This window comes from Notamacropus eugenii, chromosome 5 (assembly GCF_028372415.1).
Source record: "Notamacropus eugenii isolate mMacEug1 chromosome 5, mMacEug1.pri_v2, whole genome shotgun sequence".
NCBI classification, from domain to species: domain Eukaryota; kingdom Metazoa; phylum Chordata; class Mammalia; order Diprotodontia; family Macropodidae; genus Notamacropus; species Notamacropus eugenii.
Genome location: NC_092876.1, coordinates 62,081,354 through 62,105,508, shown reverse-complemented (window position 1 = coordinate 62,105,508; position 24,155 = coordinate 62,081,354). Strand labels below are relative to the sequence as shown.

Genomic DNA, 24,155 nt, shown 5'->3' with positions numbered 1-24,155 from the left:
GAATAGTCCAATCAGGAGACATATTTAGAAAGTTCATTGCATACACATTGTCCGCCAGTGAAGTCCAGTTCCCTCACAGTGACCAACTTTTCTCACGAAGACAGTCATCATTTTGAGGAAGAAGAAATGGAAAGTTAGAGGGGGCAATGACGAACCCACAGTCACACAGACTCAGCCCAAGTCTCCAGACTCCCTGCCTGAGGGCCCTCTTCTCAGCCTCTCACACCCACCCCTGGGGCTCTGTAAGGACAAAAAGTGTTTCAGGTCTTAGGGATGGGCTCTGCCTAATACATCTCAGCCTGGGAGTTCCCAGACCAGGATTCAGTCCTCAAACTTGGGGGTGGGGGGGACACAAATGGAGCCCCAGAGACCTACAGACTACAGTCCCCAAGGAGGAATTGGCTGGGGCAGAGCAGGAGGAGGAGGAGGAAAGGGGAGAGGGCTGTCATCCTTTGGAGCAGTAGGGCTGGAGGGTAGGGTAAGAAAGGGGCACACTAGAACTGGTGTCAAGGGCCAGAGTGGAGTGTGGTTGACAAGATCAGGATAGACCTTCTGGGAAACTGTTCTTTGAGACTGTGCTCGGAATCATCCGGAATGGCTCTCCATGCCCCCCAGGTGTTGTCTCTGTGAGACAAACAAGAGAATTACAGAAAACAAGGGATATGTAAAATAGATGCCTTCGAGGCTCACAGTCTTTAAGATAAGACTGATTAAATCACTAGTGTAGGAGACAAGCAGAATGTCACATAGCCTTGCAGTTTCTGTCTATAAATACCCTGACCCTCAGATCAATAAGCGGAGTTGGTCTATCTTCTTCCGCCTCCCTGTGTCTTTCTTCTTCACCACATCACGGAGTTGTGTGGGGACGCAGGCCTCTGCTACAATGTGGTCCAATTCTAACACCCCCTACCCCAACTTTAGAGATGCGGAAACAATGCTCCAGAGAGGACTTGAATTTCCCAGTCATAGTTTTAGATGTTATTGAGAGCAAAGTTATTTGCAAAGCCCTTTACATCTGCTAGCTATTGTTAGGACATTGAATTCAAACTGGTCTCTAAGTTCATCGGTCTAGAACCAGAAACTTTCAGTTACAGAAGAGGCTTGAGGGGGACGGAATTAAGTGACTAGCCCTAGGTCACACAGCTAACTAGGGATCTTCTAGACTTCTAGATCAAGGGATCGTGTACTCCCCTAGGGTCCCGGGAGGGGCAGCGCAGTAGTACCGAACTGTAAAGCAGTGATCTTGGATGAGAGAGGCACGCACAGTTCAATGCAATTAAATGACTCCTCCAAGGTCACGGGCAACTAGGGAGCACACGAGAAGTGAGACTGAAATCCACGCCCTCGAACTCTGGAGCCTGACCCTTTCCACTGTACTGCAGCAGGCAGTGATGCGCAGGAAGGGAGGGGCTGCTCCCGGGTCCACAACGAGCCGGTAGTCTCCCAGAAAGAGAAGGAATGAGAGGGGAGGGGAAGAGAGAGCGCTAGCAGTCGGTGAGTGCAGGGAGGGAGAAAGATGGGGAAAAAAGGGGGTATCCTCCTGAACAGGCACGGAGAGGGAGGAGAAAGGCAAGGAAAGTAGGTAACTGCCAAAATGGGATCCCTGAGCGCAACTCTAGGCTGAAAGTCTAGTCTAATAATTGGGAGTGGGGTGGGGGAGGAGAGGAGGGTGACCCCTTTCTCTTAGGATCACTCTATAACTCAAGCCATTGGCTGAAGTTTCTTAATTTTAACCCTTGTAAGGCTCCCAGGATTGGCTTTACAAGGCAAAGGGGGCCATGTTCAGGGTATCAATCAATCAACCATTGAATGCATAAACGTTTACTAAGCCCTCATTATGTACCAGGTACTGTGCTAAGCGCTGGGTAGACTCCTGGGGTCTCTTGGGTCTAAGTTTCTGAAAAAGTTAGCTCTTCACCTGGAACTCCCTATAGTAAAGAACTTAGATCTGGGTTAAAAACAATCAAGCAAACATCCCAGAGGCGGTAGGGATCCATTAAAGGCTTTCCAGTAAGGGAGTGATAGGTGATTTAAGAGAATAGATTTGGCAGCTGTGTGGAAGATGGATTGGATGGGGGGGGGGGGGGGCTGAGTAGCAAGGAAATAAATTAGGAAATGATTCTGTGATGGACGCACAGAGAGACAAATTCCAGAGAAGTTTGGGAGGTAAGATGGACAAGACGTGGATATTGTGCTTGAAAGAATAGGAAAATGCCAGGGTATCTCGGAAGTTGTGAATCTGGATGACTAGGGCAAAGGTCTCTACAGATAAGAGAAATTTTGGAGACATGAGGTATTTGGGGAGTGGGTTAGGGGGAGAGATTATGAGTTCTGGGATGGAGGTAATTGAGTTTAGAAGACCTGCCATTCAGGTGGAAATGTCCAACATGTAGTTGGTGAAAAATGCCACTTCACTAGAGAGATTTTAGCTAGCTAGGTGGATGGATTTGGGAATCTTCTCCACAGAGAGGATAATTTAATTCTTGAGAGCAGATGAGATGGGGAGGGGGGAGAAAAGGAGACTCAGGACAAAACCTTGGGGATGCCCTACTTAGTAGGCAGGGTGGTGATCCAGCAAAGGAGACTGAGAAGGGGCAATCCAGGAGGTAGGAGAACAGGGAGAGAGCAACGGGACAGTCGTAGAAACATTCATGCGGCATTTTACATTGTAAAAAACATTTTTGTATTTATGAGTCCATCGGATCCTCTCAATAGGAAGAAACTTATTCCCATTTTACAGCTGAGAAAATAAAGGCTCACAGAGTTTGTCCAATGTCACATGATCAGCCTGGGTCTCTTTCCAAGACTTTCTTTTGTCTCTTAGCTTTTGCTATTAGACCTATGCTTGCTTGTGTATCTAGCCCTGGAAAGTATCTCAGAAACTATTGAGTTCAATCCTCTCATTTTACAGATGGACAAACTGAGGTCCAGAGAGGTTAGTGACTTGCCCAAGATCTTACAGGTAATAAGTATCAGAGTCAGGATCTAAATGCAGGTCCTCACATTTCTCTTTCCACTATACAACACAGCCCAATGGCCAATGAATGGATTTTTATCTTGAAAGAAAAAAAATAAATGAAGATCAAGGTGATTGATGAGTGGTGAGTCCAGCCCTTTCTTTAGAGGTGACGTTGAAGGTATGGTGAACCCATTTCTAGTGGAGGAAACATGAGGCAGTAAAAAGAGAGAGGACTGAGTTTGGCATCATCTGACCTCAGTCCTGCCACTTATTACCTTGAGCAAGTAAATTAACCTCTTGGGCTTCAGTTTTCTCATCTGTAAAATTTTGGGATTAGACTAGATGACCTGGAAGGTCACCCAGCTGGTTAATTAAGCACAAGGACATCAGACTGTGAACTCCTTGAGGACAAGGACTGTCTTTTGCCTCTTTTTGTATCCCCAGAGATTAGTAAAGTGCCCTGCACAAAGTAGGTACTTACTAAATTTTTTTTGGTGTTCAATTGTTTTTTTCAGTCATGTCCAACCTTTCCATTTAGGGTTTTCTTGGCAAAAATACTAAAGTGGTTTGCCATTTCCTTCTCCAGCTCATTTGACAGATGAGGAAATTGAGGCAAACAGGGTGAAGTGATTTGCCCAGGGTTATACAACTAGTAAGTGTCTGAGGTAGGATTTGAACTCAGGTCTTTTCTGATTCCAAGCCCAGCACTATCTACTGGACCACCTAGCTGCCCTAATAAATCTTTATGGAATTGAATTGAAACCCTCTTCTGACCCCCAGTGGTCATATGGGGTCAGAGCACTATTCCTAAGCAAGGACTTTTCCCCTTGGGATAAGACTCCTATTTAGACCAGGACTCCATGAAAGTCAGAAGCTACCCCAGCTTCAGCTCTCCTGTTCATTGGTCTAACTGTGGGTACCTGGCTGGGAATGACCTTTGGAACGTACTCATCAATTCCAGGGAAAGCTTTGCATGGGGATCCAAAGAGCGCACATGCAGGGCATGATGGGCTATATGAATCTGTACTACAGAATAAAATGTCAGAGCTGGGAGGGAGCTTATAACAATATTTTGGAGCTGGAAGTAGGTTTAGTAACAGAATATCAGCTGGGAGGAAGCTTAGAACACAGAATGTCAGAGCTGGGAAAGACTTAGTTTGGGAGATGGAGTGTCTAAGCTGAAATCTCAAATGGAGTCTGAACAATTAATAATAATTATACAAACAGGTCAAAGAACAAATCATAGAAACAATAATTAAATGAAAGAAAAAGATGAAATAAACACCAGCATTTCTAGGATTAGGCTAAAACAGTTCTGAGGAGAAAAATCACATCTCTTACAAATATATATTAACAAAACAAAACAAAGAGGAAATCAATAATATTCATTAAAAAACTAGCAAGCCAACAACTGAACAAACTCAAAGAAAGCACAAAAATAAGCTACTGACAATTAGAGGAAAAATAGTCAAAAAGACTATAGAAATGATAAGTAAAATTAAAGTTTTTTAAAAAACAACTAACAAAATGATAACGCTTTACTTGATCAAAACAAAGAGGGCAGAAAATGAAGTCAATAAAATAGCAAATGAACTAAGCAAAATTGTAACCAAACAAGAAGAAATAAAAATTTTATTAGAACTTACTATGTACAATCATGTGTCAACCAAACAGAGAACACAAAAGAAATAGAGAAATAATTTCCAAAATGTAATGTACCAGTCTTATCTGCCTTTTTATGACCCCTACCTAAGCACTGAAGGACCTGGAGGGATGAATATGGCAGAGTTTCTGCCCTCACAGAACCTCAGAAATGGAAATGGAAAAGACCTCAGAGGGCATCTAGACCAGCCAGTACCTGGATAAGAATCTCCTTTATATTGTACCCAATAATGCTTATGCAGCCTGTGCTGGATGGTTTCTACTGAAAGGAAACCTATTACCTCCCTTCGACCTTGTTACTGGTGTTCACATTCTGGGCTCCCACCTCCATCTTGTATCCACAGGCTTAGTCCCCAGAGGAATGATTGCTCCTTTTCTCAAGATTCTAGGGGTAACCTTGTGGGGAACTATTCTTCTAGTGCTGTAACTCACAAGCCCCAACCAGTGTACTTCCCCTTAACAATCAGCCAGTATACTCACTTCTTAGTAAAGGCATTTTTACTCCAATGGCATAGCAGAAACAGCATTTTAAAAGAATTTACCTAAAATCTCCTCTCCTGCAACTACACATGTAGTCTGTGGGGTGGGGAAGAATGAGCACAAACTCATATTACATTGATAATGAGACACACATTTAGGAACACACGTAGCCAAGGTAACTCACAACTTTGGAACTATAAGGCCTTGGCATCCTTTCTTTTGTTAGAGCAGAGATTCTAAACCTGGTATCTGCAATTTTTAAAAAGATATTTTTACAACATATTTCAATTTAATTGGTATCCTTTGTGATTTATATATTTTATTTTATTCATTTAAAAGATTGTTCTAAGGAGGCTTCACCAAACTGCCAAAGGAGTTTGTGACACAGAAAATAGTTGAGAACCCCTCCTCTAGAGGGTGAACATGAAGTTTGTTGTAGGACATGAAATGGGTAATGGATGAGTTATTCAGGATTAGCCAGGCTGGTTTCTTGCAGGGCAAGGGATCTCAGATGGATGAGTCAGTCAGCTTCTAGGCTGGTTCCCCATCCATCAGATTTCCTAGGTTCAGTAGTTGGTCTGTGATACATCTGGGAGTTACATTTCGAGTCTAATGCAACGGGGCACATTTTGGACATGAGTAATGACTTTTACCCTGTAGTTGGCAGAGGCCTCTACTATTTGGCTCCTTCAGAACCTCAGTCCTGAGACCTGTCACCTTCAGGCAGGTGGTGGGAAAGGCCTTTCTTCTATTCAGTAATTCTTCCTGGTACAGAGGGAGATTTCCCTCAGTTTTGGATTCCACTTTTATTTATGATGATCAGACAAGTTAAACTTCCTGGATTCCCAATGGATCTTATGCAAATGGGTGACTAGAGACACAATTATTGTGGCAGTTTCTGCCCTGAGACAAGTTCATTGTTTCTCCTTGGACTCATCATCTGTAGTTGGGCTACTCTAACTTCTGATCCTGGCTAAAATGGGGGCTTTCTATCCGAAAGGGCCTCATCTTTATATTTCAATGTCTCTGCCTTTTTCAACCTTATTTAAGTCTAACCTGGGGACACCTTTCTTTTGGGTGAATTTTTGCAAAAAAGTCATTGAAGGTAAAAAGGAAACCCCATAAGTTCCTGGTAAATGCTTGTTGAATTGAAGGAATTCGGGCTCACTAAATATTTATTCAGCCCTGCAATGTGCAGAGCGGTGTGCTGGAATGCTGAGAGAGACAGAAAGGTTAGATAAGACTTAGGCCTCATCCACAATTGAGTCTGATGAGTACACTGAGTTCCAGTAAAATGCAATGAGTTGGAATGAGAAAGGGAGATTATAACTAGCCAGGAAAAAGGGAAGACTTCCTGCAGGAAGGGACATTGACCTACTTTGAAGTCCTGGGCCCTCTTGGAGATCTCTTCAGCTCCCATTGGTTTAGCTCCCATCTCCTGCAAGTGATTCATAGATCATAGATATAGATATCCATCCCTCATCTCTTTCCTGATCTCCAGTTCTGTGTCACCCACTGCCTTTTGGACATTTCTAATGCGATGTCCCATAAATTTCTCAAATGAGTTCTCCAAAGCAGAACTTGTCATCTCCCTTTCCCCCCACACCCTCCCTCTTTCCCAACTTTTCTGTCTCTGTTGAGGATATCAGCATCCTCCCAGGCACCCAGGCTCACTCCTCTCTCGAACTTACCCCAGAAATCTAATATCTTGTCAAATACTGTCAGTTCTGTCTTCATGATGTCTCTCCTCTCATGCCATCCCATTTCAGTCTTCATTCCCTCTCACCTGCACTATTGCAAGAAGCTGTGCATCATTCTTCCTGTCTTCAAGTCTCTCTCTGATCCAATCTATTGTCTGTTCAGTGGCAAAAGTGATCTTCTCAAAATGAGGTCTCACCATGTCATCCTTCTACTCAATAAATTCCAGTGGCTCCTCACCATCTTCTGAATCAAATGGAAACCTATCTGTTTGACATTTAAAAGCCTTAATAATCTGGGACCTTCTTACTTTCCAGTCTTCTCTCCCTTTCCCTCCTGCCGTGAGCTCTATGATGCAGAATACTGTTTACTGCCCTGTGCACAGGACTCTCCATCTCCAGGCTCAGTACCCTTTGACTAGAAGGGTCTCTTATCTCATCTCTATTGCATAGTTCTGTAGCTTCCTTCAAGCATCATCATAAATTGGGGCCACTAGGTGGTATAGTGGATAGAAAACTAGTCAGGAGGACCTGAGTTCAAATTTGACCTCTGATACTTGCTAGTCATGTGACCCTGGGCAAGTCACTTAACCTTAATTACCTCCAAAAAAAAAGAATCAGTTACAAACTTTACCTCCTATATGAGGTCTTTCTTAGTTGTCACTCTCTCCCTGTCTATATTTTATATTCACCTAGTTTTTTTTGCACATTATCTATCCCATCATAGTATAAGCTCCTTGAGGGCAGGGACCCTATTTTTGTGTTCCTGACTTTCTTTGCATCCTCCACTCTTAGTCTAGTGCTTGGTCCATGGTAAGAGCTTAATCAGTAGTTGTTGACTCATAGTCTGAGTGGAATTTTAACAGATGAACGTGGCGGGAGAGACATTCCAGTTGTAGAGTCCTGCTGTGAGCTGACACAAGCATAGAAAAGTATAGTATGGGCTACAGGCACCCATGTGTGGGTAAAGATGACTTCTCCTATCTCTTAGGTTTGCTCTTTGTAATTTAGCAACATTCACTTTTGATCATTTTGTAGCAGTTCATTCTATTTACCTTGATGTGATCATTGTGTATATCATGTTCTTGGCTCTGCTTACTTCACTGCATCAGTTCATGAAGATCTATTAATGCTTCTCTGTATTCGTCACATTACTAATTTTTAAAACTTTTCAAATTATTATTTAATATTTTATTTCCTCATAATTACATGTGAAAACAATTTTTAACATTCATTTTTTTAAACTTTGAGTTCCAAATTCTCTTCCTCTCTTCCTCCCCTCTCCTCTCATTCAGAAGGCAAGCAATTTGATATAGGTTATCCATTTGTAGTCATGCAAAACATATTTCCATATTAGTCATGTTGTGAAAGAAAACAGACAAAAAGTAAGAAAAATAAAGTAAAATAGTATGCTTCGATCTACATTCAGACACCATCAGTACTTTCTCTAGAGACAGATAGCATTTTTCATCATAAGTCCTTAGGATTCACATTCATTTTTTACCACACAATAATGTTCTATTAACTTATGCCACAACATTTTTAGCCATTCCACAAATGATGAACATTTATTTTGTTAATAATTCTTTGTTATCACAAAAAAAGCTGCCATAAATATTTTGGTTTACATGGGGACTTTCTTTTTCTCAATATCTTCTTTGGGGTGTAAGCCTAGTAATGGAATTCCTGGGTCAAATCTTATAGATGTTTTAGTCACTTCCTTTGCATAATTCCAAGTTGCTTTCCCAAATGGTTCTACTGATTCGCAGCTCCACCAACAATGCACTTTTGTTGTTATTTGTCAGTTGTTTCAGTCATGTCTAACTCCCTCATTTGGGGTTTTCTTATCAAAGATATTGGATTGCTTTACCCTTTGCTTCTCCAGCTCATTTTATGGATGAGGAAACCGAGGCAACCAGAGTTAAGTGACTTGCCCAGAGTCATACAGCTAGGAAGTGTCGAAGGCCAAATTTGAACTCAGGAAGATGAGTCTTCCTGACTTTAGGCTCAGCACTGTATCTAGCACTGTATCACCTACCTACCCAACAATGCACTACTGAGCCTTATTTGCCCACAACCTTTCTCATATTGACTATTCTTATCTTTTGTTATTAATAATAAAATGGTACTTTAAGGTTTATTAAGAACTTTATATATATTACCTCATTTGATGCTCACAACAGTCCTTAAAGGGAATTGTAATTTTATCCCCATTTTACAGATGAGGAAACTAAGGCACAAAGAGTTTAAATGACCTGCCTGAAGTTACAACTACATATTCCCTTTAACATATCTATGCCTCACAACATATATTATATAGATATAATATTTAATTTGTTCAATAAATGTTTGATGAATGAATATCTTATACCTGTTAATGTTGGAGTTCTACTTTGCACATATCTCATTTGAGATCTTCCTTATGGGACATCCCATTCAAAATGTCCAAAAGATAGTTGATGACACAGAACTAGAGATCAGGAAAGAGGTGAGGGATAGATATGTAGATCTGTGAATCACCTGCAGGAGATGGGTGCTGAATCAATGGGAACTAAAAAGATCTCCAAGAGGGCCCAGGATTTCAAAGTAGGTCAACGTCCCTTCCTCCAGGAAGTCTTCCCTGATTTCCTGGATGGTTATAATCTCCCTTTCTCATTCCAACTCATTGCATTTTACTGGAACTCAGTGTACTCATCAGACTCAATTGTGGATGAGACCTAAGTCTTATCTAACCTTTCTATCTCCCTCAGCATTCCAGCACACCACTCTGCACATTGCAGAGGCTGAATAAACATTTAGTGAGCCTGAGTTCCTTCAATTCAACAAACACTATTTTTTTCTTTTTTTTCTAAATAATATTTTATTTTTTCCAATTACATACAACGACAATTTTAACATTCACTTTTTAAAATGTTGAGTTCCAAAATTTTCTCCCTTTCTCTTTCCCTCCCCTCCCCACTCCTAAAACAATAAACAATTTCATATAGATTATATGTGAGCAATCATGTAAAGTATCTTTCCATATTAGTCATGTTGTGAAAGAAGAAACAGACCAAAGAAAACCACAAAAATATAAAGAAAGTGAAAATAGTATACTTTGATCTGCACGCAGACTGCAAAACTCTTTCTCTGAATGTGGATAGCATTTTTCCATCATGAGTCTTTTGGAATTGCTATCATAGTTCATAAAATATTGCTGTTACTATGTACAATGTTCTCCAGGTTCTTCTCACTTCACTCAGCATCAGTTCATGTAAGTCTTTTCAGGTTTTTCTGAAATCTTCCTGCTCATCATTTCTTAGAGCACAATAATATTCCATTACACTCATATACCACAACTTGTTCAGCCATTTCCCAATTGAGGGGCATCCCCTTATTTTCCAATTCTCGGTCACCACAAAAAGAACTGCTATAAATATTTTTGTACATGTGAGTCCTTTTCCCTTTTTATGGTCTTTTTGGTATACAGACCTAGTAGGTCAACAAGCATTCATTAATAACTTGGTAGGAATTTCTCTCTTACTTTCAGCAATCTTTTTGCAGGGTTGTTGTGTTCGTCTTTCGTTGCTGAAGAAGATCATGCCATCAGAGAAATGATTCAGATGATATGACTTGCACTTTACTTTGTTTTGAGTGAGGGAGGGTTGTGCAGGTCACCAGCCTCACTTCTCCTCCATAGCCATCTGAATCCAGTGACCAGATAGTCATCAGGATGACTATCTGGAGATGACCCAGGATGCAAAAATTTGCCCAAGTTTGAAACAAGCAGAGACATTGAAATGTAAAGATGAGGCCCTTTCAGATAGAAAACTCTCACCATCTTAGCCAGGATCAGAGGTTGGAGTAGCCCAGTTACAGATGATGAAGCCAAAGAGAGACAATAAACTTGTTCCAGGGCAGAAACTGCCATTATAATTGTGTCTCCAGTCACCCATTTGCAGAAGATCCAATGGGAATCCAGGAAATTTAACTTGGCTGATCATTGTAAATGAAAGTGGAGTCCAAAACTGAGGAAAATCTCCTTCTGTACCAGGAGGAATTGTTGAATAGGAGAAGAAAGACTTTCCCCACCACCTGCCTGGAAAAGTCAGATCTCAGGACTGAGGCTCTGAGGGAGCAGAATAGGAGAGACCTCTGCCAGTCATAGGGCAGAGGTCATTACTCATGTCCCAAAAAGTGCAATGTAAAAAGTACAAATATAAAAGAGTAATGTAACTCCTGGACCACAGACCTAGGAACCTAGGAAATCTGATAGATGGGGAGCCAGCCTAGAATCTGACTGACCCATCCATCTGAGATCCTTTGCCCTGCAAGAAACCAGACTGGCTAATCCTGAGCAACTCATCCATTACCCACATCATGCCCTGCAGCAAATTTCATGTGTACCTGTTGAGGATAGGTTTGGGGTTCTGGAACCCTGAAATAGCAACACATGGGTCCTGCCTGAATGAATTCAACTCAAGCCTTTTTTCAGTCAAAGATGAACAATGTTTATTAAAGTTCTGCCATATTGGCCAGACTTTAATGGAATTTGAACATTTGTATTGCTAACGCAAGTGAGCCAGATTGAATCTGAGCACCTTAATGGAGGCTGAGATGAATTTTATAACAGAAATATTGTGGAAGGGATCTAGGGTTGGCCAAGTAGCCTGGGGTCATTGGAGGAGGGGTCTAGGGAGGATCTCGATGGAAGTGGCCAGTAGTCTGGGGTGACTAGAAGTCAGAGGTTAGGAATCAAGAGAATGGGGTTTAGATAGGATCAAGAGTGAAAAGTAGTTGGAACCAATCTGGAGGTAATAGATAATGAAGCCCTAGGCTAGGTTAAGTGTACAGAGAATTGGGTTTAGAAATAATGAAAGGGCAGTAGAGGGGATTATAGCCTCAGGCAAACATCAGATCAAGTGGGAAGATTCAAGGAGAGTTCAAGGGGGTTTCCAGAGCACACCCAGTCACACCTTCTAGACCAAGGATTCTTAACCTTTTTGTGTGTCATGAACCCCTTTGGCAGTTTGATGAAGTCTCAGAATAATCTTTTTAGATGAATGAAATAAAATAAAATACCTAATATCACAAAGGATACCAATTAAATTGAAATATGTTATCAAACTATATTTTTTAAAATTGCAGACACCAAGTTTAGAATTTCTGCTCTAGCAAAAGAAAGGATACCAAGGCCTTATAGTTCCAAAGTTGTGAGCTGCCTTGGCTATGTGTGTTCCCAAATGTGTGCCTCACTATCAGTATAATGCAAGTTGGGTGTCCATTCTTCCCCAATCCACAGACTCTACATGTAGTTACAGGAGAGGATATTTAGGGTAAATTCTTTTAAAATGCTGTTTCTGCTATGCCATTTGAGTAAAAATGTCTTTACTAAGAAGTGAGTATACTGGCTGATTGTTAAGGGGAAGTACACTGGTGGGGGCTTGTGAGTAATAACCCTAGGAGAATAGGTTCCCCAAGGTTACCATTAGAATCTTGAGAGCAGTAGTAATCATTCCTCTGGGGACACAACCTGTGCATACATGATGGGGATGTGCACCACTAACAATTAGAACTGTCCCAAGGTGGAAGGGAGGTAATATCCTTGGGAGGTAATAGGTTTCCTTTCAGCAGAAACCATCCAGCAGAGGCTGCATAAGAATTTATTGGGTACATTATAAGGCAGATCCTTATCCTGGTACTTGCTGGTCTAGATGCCCTTTGAGGTCTTTTCCATTTCTGAGATTCTGTGAGTTGAGTCCCTGAGGGCAGAGACTCTGTCATATTCATCCTTCTGGGTCCTTCAGTGCTTAGGGCAGGAGTCACAGAGTGAATAAGACAGAAAAACAACTGGACAGTGAATATGTATATAAAAGGCCTTGTCCTTAGCACTGAAGGGCATGTGTATATGTGTGTGTGTGTATAGATATATACATTTATACACACCCTTCAACATATACATGCCCAACAATATCTTTTATGTGTATGTGTTGTTCGGTAAATGTTTGTTGACTGAATAAATGAATGAATTAATATATTATACTTGTTAATATTGGATAGAATGCCAAACCTGAAGTCAGGAAGACCAGAGTTCAAATGTAGCCTCAGAAATTTACTAGCTGTTTGGCGCTAAGACAATTACTGAACCTCTTTTCCTCAGTTTCCTCATCTGTAAAATGGAGATAATAGTAAATGGAGATAATAGTAAAATGGAGATAATACCTCCCTCCCAGTCTTGTTTTGAGGATCAAATGAGAAAATAATTGTACAGTGCTTAGCACAGCGCTTGGCACACAGTGAGCACTACCTAAATGTTAACTGTTATTATTTTAATGATCACTGCTCCCTCCTAGGCACCTAGTGTGGCATCAGATATACAGGAAGTTTTTCTCCCCCTCTTCAGTAGACATCCCCCTTGTCCTAACCATAGCTATGAAGTTGGCCTGGTTTCTGGTTCCAGTGAGCAGCCTAGATTCCCTCCAGGAGAGTTGGGGCTGGGAGACTTTTAGGGAGCCAGGGCAATTTGCTAAAAAAGAAGCACAACCAATTCCCAAGGAACCAGGTCACCTGGGGAAGGCTCTAGTCTTCAGGGAGATCAAAGGCTGAAGCAGGGAAGGGAGAAAGGGAACGAAGCACCTACTGTGTGCCAAGCACTTTACAAATATTATCTCATTGGATCCTCACAACAACCACGGGAGCTAGGTGTTACTATGACCTTCATTTTACAGATGAGGAAACAGGAAGATGAATTTAAGTGACTTGCCCAGGATCACATAGCTAATCAGTGTCTAAGGCTGGATTAGAACTCAGGACTTCTGGACTCCAAGCTCAGTGTCCTTTCCACTGATCCATCTAGTGGCCTGGAGTTGTTACAGTCAGAAGGAATAAGGTGGGGAGAAATAACAAAGAGAAACAGAAAACCAGCTTTCCAAGGTGTTTTTATTTCTAATGGTGAAAGGGCTCCCTCCAGACGGCCCTGGGTCCTCTCTAATTTTCTGCTATGATCTGTAAAGAGAGCGTTTGATTTAGAGAGGGAAAGCACCTTAGAGACCATCTCTTCCAACCGTTCCCCCCATTTTACAGGAAGGAAATGAGGCCCAGAGAAGGGAAAGACTCATATAGGTACTAAGTGGCCCAAGTTAACTAAATACAGGCCTCTTTTGACAGTGTTGAACTGTTGTTATCTTCTGGGTCAGCCCAGTCTTCCAGCCAGTCTTACATTCCCCGCCCACGCACCCCCCGCCAAAGTATTGAGGAGCAGTTTGCCTTCTCCTTCCTCTGCTTAAGAGCCTTCAACGGCTACCTACTACTTCTAACAGTGGTTATCAAAGTAGGGTCTGGGGATCCCCAAAGAGCCTTCTAGCAGGTCCACAAGATCAAAACTACTTTCATAATAGTATTAAGATGTTCATTCCTAATATGGTAAATATTGGTAGGTATAATCCTCATAAACCAAAGCTCATTAGGATCTCCAGAAACTGTTAAAACTGATAAGAGGTTCTGAGACCCTAAAATTTGACTAAATAAAACATAAATGCATCCGACTGAAAATTAAAATCCATTCCAATGTAGTTTTTCCCCCAAATATTCCCATGGTGATGTATCATCGAGCTAGTATGCAGGAATTTACATAAAGGCCTTTTTGAACCAACTTCAGTGTGTGTTATTTCTTGGGATACAGTAACCAGGCAGTACAGTGGTTAGAGCACAGAATGTGGAGTCAGGAGAGAGCAGGGCTATGTCCCCACTCTGACTCTAACCAGCAGAGTGACCAGAAGCAAAAGACTTCATTTCTGGGAGCTCCAGTTTTCTCACCCACACAATGATTCGGATAAGCGTTACTGTATCTTCCTCATAGGATTGTTGTGAGGATACAATGAGACAGTCTTTGTCAAGGGCTTAGGTGGCCCTGTGGCTAGAGTGTGGGACCTGGAGTCAGGAAGACCACTGCTCCAATCCTGCCTTAGACACTTGCTAAGCGGTGTGACAGGGGGCAAGTCACCTAGTCTTCCTTAGCCTCAGTTTCTTTCTCTGTAAAATGGGCCTGATAAAAGCACCTACCTCCCAGGGCTGTTGGGAAGATCAGACAAGATAATCTACGTGAAGTACTATAGAAATGCTGGCTATAATTATTTCAGTGTTTGAATAAGTAATTTCCCCCGTGTAAGTATTTTCAGATCACAGCCCTTCTGTAGCTTCAAGGGTTGTTAAGAGCAAGAAATTCACTATTCTACAGCTAACTGGGTGGTCTAACCTTTTATAACATAGCCCCCTCTTACTTTTTTCAGTCTTCTACCACCTTATACCTCAGCCCAGCCTCTACCATATACTCTTCCATCCAGTGAAACAAGTCTCTCCGTTATTCCTCATTCAAGAGCCTCCATCTCCTGACTGCGTATTTGAAATGGCTGTGCCCCGTGCCTGAAATGCCCTCTCTCCTCATCTCCACCTCCCTACTCAAGTCCCAGCTAAATCTTCTACAGGAAGCCTTTCCTGCTCCCCCTTAAGGTGTGTGCTTTCCTTCTATTAATTCTCTTCAATTCAAGCTGTCTATATCTTGTTTATACATAGTGGGGTCTAGGTTGTCTCCCTCATTAGAAAGTGAACTCCTGAAACCAGGGGCTGTTTTGGGCCCTTTCTTTGTTTTTCCTGTCCTTAGCACAGTGCTTGGCACCTAGTAGGAGCTTAATAAATGCTTACTGACTGACTGATGAGCATCTGAGAATTAACTTACTTCACCAGGCCCAAAACTGAAGTCTTTCCATTAGCCAGACTTTTTCCATAACATAACATTGCTTTCAGACTCTAAGGTTCTGTTATCCTAGTAAAGTGTCTTCTCTCTCCCCTCTCCTTCCACCCCAGCCTCTGCACAGGACCTGGGCCTTGGCTAATTATCCCCTCCCCTCAAGTCCTACCTTTTCTATCCAGTCAATGAAGGCTGAGACTCGGGTGAACACGGTGGGCTTCTTTTTGGTGTTACAGCCAAGAGAAGAAACGAAACTGGTAACACCATCGACCTGCCATGTGCCATCACCAGCTGGGCAGTTGAGGGGTCCTCCAGAGTCACCCTGAAATAGTCACAGTGCAGTGGGGGTGATCAGACAGGGAGAAGCTGGGATGGCAGGCTAGTTCCATCCTTGTGCTGTTAGGGCTGTAACCTCTGAGCTTCTGGAGATGTCCCAGCCCCAAACCTTGCCACCTTTGGGTTGTAAGAAGCAATGGAATATTCTCCAGACTTATCTGTGTGAGTGATAGGAGGCAAAGAGTCTAGAGGGAGGAGCAGGAAGGCTGGGGGTCCCTGCATCACAGTCCTAAATCTTGGATCAGTGATTTCTTCACAGAATCTCCAAACTGGAAGGATTCTCAAAGTGAGAAAGAAAAGGAATCCCCTCTAAGATGAACCTGCCAGATGCTGACCAATCTCCATTTGAAAACTTCCAGTGATGGAGAACTCTCCCCTTTTTAAGGCCTTTAGACCATTCTATTTGTCAACCTATGACAAAGTTTGTCCTTCTCTCTGTGTGCCCCTCAGTGACTACCAATCACTGTTCATCATGATTAAGTGAATGGAAAGAGTCAGAGGACCTCTGATATTCTGTTAGCAATTTCTTGGGTTTTGGTTGTTTTTGGTTTTTGTCTGTCTTTGTATCCCCAGAACTTGGCACAGTGACTAGCACCTAGTAGGCACTTCCTAATTACTGGTTGACTGGCTGATGTTTACTGCCTATATGACCTGAGGCAAGACACTTAACCTCTACAGCCCTCTGGCTCTTCATCTCTAAAATGAAGGGGCCATCTTAGATGAGGTCCTAGTTCTAGTTCTAAATTTATGATTAAGTTCTCTAAATTTATTATTAAATTAAATAATTGGGTTATTTCATTTAGATAAATTAAATTCTGAATTTATTATTAATTCTTTCTTCTGGGAACAAGTGGAATAAATCTAATCCCTCTGCTCCATGTTGCCTCTTACATCTTTGAAATTAGCTGACGTGTCCCCTCCCTTTCTCTTCTGGTCAAATGGCCCCAGTTTCTTTCACTGACATGGCATGGCCTCTGCTCCCCTCTCTGTTGTCTCTTCTTGAAGGATTCTAGCTTGTCAGTGTCCCTGGGAAGGAGTGATTCTTAGAACTGAAACAGTATCCCAGATAGGGTCTAATTAGAGGACAGTATATAAAGAGAGCACATGACTCTCATTTTTTTGGATGAGGCAAGTGTGGTCCAGAGGCCTTAGACAGTTTACCCAAGGCATCCCAGGTAGTAAATGGGAGCTCTTTGAAGCAAACCCAGATTGTTGGACTCCAAGCCCAGTGCGCTTTCTAGGATACCAGCTGTCTGCCCTACAAGGAAAGACAGAAAGCAACTGGAACTGTCACCTCCCTCATCCCAGCCTGGGGTGGATCCTTCTCTTCATGTGTCAAGGGAACATGGTAGAGATATGGGGCAGGCATGTTGCTGGATGAGATTTGAGGTCCAGCACTGGTGACTTCATCTGCCCTAAGTCAGGGGCCATGGGTTGGGCAGACCTCTAGGAAGGTTAGTCCAGTGGACTGAGGAGGGGGGATCTCCAAGCAGAGCTATCCTCTTATTCAAAGCTCCCCACTCTTCTCCCTCTCCAAGGGGCTTGGGTACCACCCAGAGCCAGCAGGAAGAGGGTCCCTCCCCCAGAGGCTCAGCACTTACATTGCAGCCGGATTGAATATCCCCTCCAGCGCACACCATGGTGGTTTTCACGGTGAAGCCCCACCAATCCCACTTACTACAGTGTGCATAGTCTACCACGGGGAGCAAAGCCTGCTGAAGTTTATCAGGAAGGGGTCCACCAGCTGTAGGGGGGTGGGGGTGGGAGAGAAAGGTGGTTAGGTGTGTCTGGGGGAATCAGAGAGACAGAGAGAGACAGAGACAGAAAAGAGAGACAGAGAAAGAAGAGGAGGAAAAGAGGAAGATAGAGACAGGACAGAAGAAGAGACAGAGACAGAAGAGAGGGGAAGAGGTAGGAAAGAGAGACAGAGATAGGAGAGGAGAGAGGAGAGAGAGACCAAGACAGAGAAATAAGAAAAGAAAACAGAGAAGTCCTAGATTCCAACCCAGACCAACCCCCAAAACTGAGAGTTTGAGAGCTCAAAAGTCAAGACTGGGGGAGTAACTCAAATATGAACTTCTGCTCTCAAGTCTAATAGTTCGTGTCTTTAGAGAATGGACCAGGGACACCAAGGTTCAAATCTTGCCTCAGAAACTTATTAGCTGTATGACCCTGGGAAAATCAATTAATCTCTCCGTGTGCCTCAATTTCTTCCCTGGTAAAATGAGGCGGATTGGCCTCTGAGACCCTTTCTGACTCTAAAGTGATGATCTTATAAATCAAATTCCTTTACCCTGTGATAGTCCTTTAGATACTCTACCTCAGTTTCCTCATCTGCAAAATGGGGATAAATAATAGTATCTACTTCCCAGGGTTGTTGCTAAGATCATATGATACGTAAAAAACTTTGCTATAGAGTGCTATATCAATGTTCAATATTATTATTATTGTTAATATTATTGTGATTCGCCCCTCTACCCCAGTGCAGCTCTCCCCTGCCTCTTGGCAGCTTTGCTGGGCCCTCCTCCCACCCAGGTCCCCTGTCTTCCCTCCCCCACCTCATGTCTACCCTCCCCCAGAGCCCAGCCATACTGTAGAGTCGACCCCAGCCGCTGATGTAGCAGGGTTCTTCATTGGGTGGGATGGCACCAGCTGGAGGGAGGCAGGCCACCTGGACTTTGTCATTAAGCTGGGCACTTCGAGAGAGCTTGACCAGGGCAATGTCATTCCTGAAATAGATTGGGGGGACAAGCTGAGAGGAGATAAGGGAGGGGAATTACCTCCCAATGGGCACTGCTATGGAGGAAGCCAGTCTGCACAGACCTGCTTTTGGGTTCCCCAGCACCCAGAACTTGTTCCTGCCTCCCAGCCTTTGTCCTCCCAGCTTCTCCCTCCTCTCAATTCTGCCTCTTTCAAGGATCAGCTCAGACTTCCTCCCTGCAGCCTGCCCTGATATAGCAGCTCCGTTACCACTGTCTTTCTTGACTTCTTCCCATATTTCCCCCCAAACTACTCACTTTTTCATAGCTATGTTTTTTTAAACTAACTCAGAGTGAATGTAAATAGGAATTATTTCTTTTTGACCAGAAACCCTGAGGGTTTGATTTTGGGGGTGAGGGAACTATATTAAAGAGTACATTCTTTGCCTCATTTCTTACCTAGCCTTAATCACTGAATATGCTTTGCCTCACTCAAACTGAGACCTGCTAAAAGCCTTAGCTTAAAAAGGCCAAGGTCCCCCACTGTATCCTGGGCCTTCTCCAGTTGTCCTGATCTGTACCTGGCCACTGGACCTAGATGGTTCCAGAAGAGAAAGTGAGGCTGGTGACTTTGCACAGCCTGCCTCACTTAGATCCAATTTACTTGTATGTCATAGCATCACCTTCCTGATGTCATGGTCGTCTTGGAGAAAAAAGGACAAGCAACCACAAAATCACCCCCCTTTCCATCACCCTTTGAGGTTTGTAAAGTCCCTCCCTCACAGCCCCATGATGTATTTAGTGCCTTTATCACCCCCATTTTAGAGAGAGGCAGCCTGAGGCTGAGATCAGTGAAGTCATTTAGAATCATGGGCTTTTTGTCCCTCTGCCCACTCCTGTAATGCCCTTTCCCTTCATCTCCACCTCTTGGCCTTCCTGCCAGCTCCTCCTCAAGAGGTGCCTCCCAGGCCCTCCCTGGATGCTTGAGCCTTCTGCTCCAAAGGCTGCCTTGCATTTATTTATGTTACAGTTAATTTCTCTAGGCTCATTTATGTACATCTTGTCTCTCCCCACAACAGATAAGCTCCCTGAGGGCAGGCATTGTCTCCTGGTCTCTGCATCCTCAGAGTCTAACATGGTGCCTGGTCCATACTCAGTGTTTCAGAAATGCCTGGTGATTGATGAATCTAAAAGTGGAAGGAACTTGAGATCAGTTGGTCCAGGGGCTCTTAACCTGGGAGTCTGTGAACTTTTAAAAAGATATTTGGATAACTGCATTTCAGTGTTATTTGATTTCCTCTGTAATCCTATGCATTTTATCTTATGCATTTAAAAATATTCAGAGAAGGGGTCTGTGAGCTTCCTCAGACTGTCCAAGGGGTCCAGAACACAAGAAAGCTTAAGAACCCCTGCTGCAGTCCACCCCCCTCATTTTACACATGAGGACCATGGGGCTCAGGAGGTAAAGTGATTTTCCCAAGATTAGGATAGAGTTGGGTTAGGGTCATATGCCCAGAACCAGAAGGGACCTCAAAAACCATCTACATTTTACTGAGGCCAAGAGAAGTGCTATGACTTCTCAAAGACACACAGACAATAAGTAGCAAAGGAAAGATTTGAACCCAGGATCTTTTACTCCAAATTCAGTGTTCTTTCCACCACACCACATTTGCCTCCTCAGATGTAAAGTGCTATCCAGTTCAAAATCTCATGATCTTATGATTCCTCTGGCTCAGGATTCTATCCCTAAACAGACTATTCTTTAAACAGGGCAGTGCAGGCCTTACGCACCATCCAGAGAGATGTGAGCACTCTGGAAACCTGGGTCCAAGGAAGGAAAATGCGCTCCCTCTAAGGACATAGATAGAGACCTAATCCACCAAGGCTGTACCAGCTCTGAGGGTTGCCTGTGTCTATCTACTCTCTGCCCGAGATCTTGCTAGGTATGTACCTTCCTTGGGCACTGAACTCTCCAAGCATGAATTGGGGGGGAGGGAGAACCTTGTGAATTATTTCATCATTGTGATAACTCGTATTTATATAGCATTTGCAGGTTTGAAAATGGCTTTACTTATGATTCACCCCTGTGAGGTAGGTACCACTGTTAGTGTCATTTTAAAGATAAGGAAACTGAGGCAGAGAAAAGAAAAATGACTTACTAATAAACATCTGAGATTCAAATTCAGGTCTTTATACACTCTGTGGGGCTATCCCACTTACCCACAGGCCACACAGTTGGAGTTCCATTTCTCATGAACAAAAAGGCCATCCGAGTTGACAGGAATGACTTGCTCCTCCCCTTCCTCTGTGGATCTGTCATACTCTCCCAGAACCACTTGGTATGTGCGAAGTGTGCTGGGAAGCCAGAAACAAAGCTAAGGGTCAGCTCTACCAGGAAGTCTCAGGTTATCACAGGTACCATTCAGCTAGCAGGGATCCCCCTCTCCCCCATTCTGAGGTGCCACCCCAGGCTCCAGAGACTATGAGAAACTTCAGGTTATATGATCTTCTAAATCAGGGGTACATGAGGCCACAGGTGGCCTTTGATGCAGCCTTTTGACTGAGGCCAAGTTGTAGAGAACAAATTCTTTTATTAAGGGGGTTTGTTCCGTGAAGTTAGGATTCAGTCAAAGGGTGGCACTTGAGGACCTAGAGGGCCACATGTGGCCTCAAGGTTGCAGGTTCTCCACTTCTGTTCTAGATCTATTACCTTCATGATTATCAAGTTCAGCTATTACCTTCAGATTATCAAGTTCAACTTCCTTATTTCACAAATAAAGAAACTGAGGCCCCAGAGGTAAAGTAACTAGCCTAAGGTCACACAGCTCATAAGAGCCAGAGCTAGGATTTAAAGCTGCTTTCTACTTTTCCACTTTTTCTACTTTTCCAGGCTTCCTTGTGAGCCTTAAAGGGATGAAGGATGGATGACATCAGAGCCAGGGGAAGGTAGGAGGCCAAAGGAATCTTACTTAATGCAGTGGGCAGCAGTCAAGACCCAGTCAGGGGCAATGAGGCTGCCACCGCAGGTATGGTAATAGGCTCCATCTTTCTCATACTGCAGGGAGATCTGTGGGATGTAACAAGAGAGGCCCAAGTTTAGCCTGACCCCCGTCCCAGGCCCCCAAGCCTCATAACTGAGTAGTATGCTTTGAGTTACTCCAGGAAGGCCTTTCCATCCCCCCTGGGCACCGGTCAGTGTGACTCTATGAGTGTCAGAGTCAAGGATTTAGAAGATGTTTGTGTGTGATGATGTCACACTCCATGTGTCACTACTATACTGTGTGTGTATCTGTGTTATACTGTGTATGTCTTCATATCCCTGATCTCAGTAAACATTAAGTGATAACATTGTCCAGTGACCATCCCCAAGTGCCCCATTATGCCCATGCCTATACCAAAGGAACTATAATATACCAATATCTCCTCTCCCAATTGGTAGGATATACCATTGGTGTGTTCTGTGCCAATGAATGATTGTTCATTCCCATGCCAGTCAATGGCAAGGCTCTTTTCCAATCTTCAAAATCCATATCTCCCCTTGAGACACATGTTCATTCCTTCCAAAGCTTTCTCTGATCTCTTCAGAGCTGGGAGACTCTGTCTCCTCAGATTACCTTGGATTCACTTATCTGTGTCCACTCTGTCTGACCCAGTTGAAAGTGAGCTCCCTGAAGGCAGGGGCTGTTTTTGCATTTTTTTCTTTGTATTCTCATCACTCTACCTCACAGAGGGCCTTGAGCCAATGGGTGCTTCACAATTTTTTTTTTTTAACATTTCCTTTCATTGACTGAGGTCACTTCTGCCAAGAGTCATGGCCATACTCAGGGTGATTAGTCCTTACCTGCCAGGGCCAGCTATAGGGCACAGCGTCCTCTCCATTCACCACACGGGAGACATGGGAGTACGTGGGAGTACCGCAGCCTGAAGCTAGAGAGAACAGCAAACGCACAGAAATCAGCCTAGGAGGTAGGCAGAAATGTGGAGTCAATTTGGGCACTGGGACTGTGAGATGGGGAAACTGAGGAAAGGCCACTCTTTGCCCACAGGGTTCTCTGAGAGAGGAGGTGGGATACATATCATACGAAGCATTGCTAATATTATTAATATTACCTGAGCAAGTCACTTAACCTCTCCCAGCCTTAGTTTCCTCATCTGTAAAATAGGGGTGAAAAGAGCACTTTCCTCCCAGACTCGTTGTAAGGACCAAATGAGACACTATTTATAAAATGCTTAACACAGTTCCTGGCATGTCATAGGTGCTGTATCAATGTTAGCTATTATCATTAATGTGCCTTCATCACCCTTGGATGCTCCCTGTCACTGCCCTCATCCTCACCAATATGACCATCTCACCACCTTTCTTGCCCTACAGCAACACCAAATCTGACCTGACAGTATAGTAGTATGGGCTGGGAGGGGGGCAGTGCCAACAACCATGCCACATTTCTTGACCAGCATAAACACTAGCAAACACACTGAGAGGACTATACAGTGGAAGGCAATAGGAAGCCAGAGTCCAGCTCCTAGGCATTTACCCCTCTCCTGATCCTTCCCATCATCCTGATCTCATGGCAATTGATATCTGGTTCACTGCAGCCACTGAGCCTCCTCCAGTCTCTAATACTCTGCAAAACAAGACTGGTCTCATAGCCAGGACTTCTGCTATATCCCTGCTCTCTATTTCTTGCCACCTTTAAATAAGCCTGCAGAATTAAGTATTGCTCCCTTCCTGGTTCCCCAGTTGCCCTTGAATTTTTCCATGGGAATGGCAGAACTGGTGTGCCTCTCCCTCTCCTAACTTCCACTATCTAGATTCTGGCCTCCTCCTCCTCCTTCCTCCTCTGCTGTTCTAACCTTAGACAGAGCATACCTACCACCCTTCAACCTTAGACTAGACATACCCATCATCCTCTCTGCTGGCTCAAACAGGATAGGCTGCCCTATCACTCCTTGCTGTCCACCCTTAACCTACTCTCATCCAGCACCCTGCTGACCAAAGGAGCAAGAAATTGGCTGCTTTTTAGACCCAAGGGAGGAAGGCACTTTCTGAAGGACCTCTCAGTCCCAACTGGACACCATCTAGAGCAAAAACACAGGATTCAGGGAGTCAGGGTCAGGGGTCTCACCGAGGGCCACAAGCAGAAAGGTGACCAGCAGCTTGAGCATTCTGTCTGTCTGTTTCAATACGAGTGAGGGAAAAGGGGGTGAAACAGGGGCCTTAAATAGAGTTCTCCATATCAGCTGATGCAGGAAGGTGAGGTATCCTGCTGGATTGCCTAATGGAGACCAGGGTGGGGATGAGGACATGTTGCCAGAATATCACCTGCTAGCCAAGGCCAGAGAAGCTGAGACTGGTGTTGGTGCAACAGGTGGGGGAATACCCAGGAATACCCAAAAGAAAGCGCCCAGGCACCCAGAGGCCAAGTCACTTTGGCTTTGAGTCCCATAATATCCTGAGCTGAGCTCTGATCAACAGCAACCCACCCAACAATTCTAAAGGACTCATGATGAGAAATACTCTCCACCTCCAGAGGGAGATCTGATGAACTCTGACTACAGATCAAAACATACTGTTTTTAACTTTCTTTTTCATATTT

At 43.6% G+C, this 24,155-nt stretch overlaps 1 protein-coding gene across 1 annotated transcript; it reads right to left on the bottom strand.

Annotated features, from left to right (window-relative positions):
- Nucleotides 1–13,697: 13,697 nt before the first annotated feature.
- LOC140507482 (proproteinase E-like) lies at nt 13,698–23,865 on the bottom strand. Its single transcript, XM_072615557.1, has 8 exons — nt 23,685–23,865; nt 22,400–22,485; nt 21,528–21,625; nt 20,779–20,913; nt 18,452–18,588; nt 17,461–17,603; nt 15,693–15,845; nt 13,698–13,782 (listed from the first exon to the last, which is right to left on the bottom strand). The coding sequence occupies exons 1-8, from the start codon at nt 23,863–23,865 to the stop codon at nt 13,765–13,767; spliced, it is 951 nt and encodes a 316-aa protein (XP_072471658.1). The 3' UTR covers nt 13,698–13,764.
- Between the last annotated feature and the right edge of the window lie 290 nt (nt 23,866–24,155).

Excerpts from the sequence above, each read along its gene's own strand:
- LOC140507482 (XM_072615557.1), bottom strand. The coding sequence starts at position 23,865 with ATGTCCTCATCCCCACCCTGGTCTCCATTAGGCAATCCAGCAGGATAC. Across the intron at positions 22,486-23,684 it reads CTTTCTGCTTGTGGCCCTCG|CTTCAGGCTGCGGTACTCCC; the intron begins GTGAGACCCCTG and ends TGTTCTCTCTAG. Across the intron at positions 17,604-18,451 it reads CGGCTGGGGTCGACTCTACA|CTGGTGGACCCCTTCCTGAT; the intron begins GTATGGCTGGGC and ends ACCCCCCTACAG.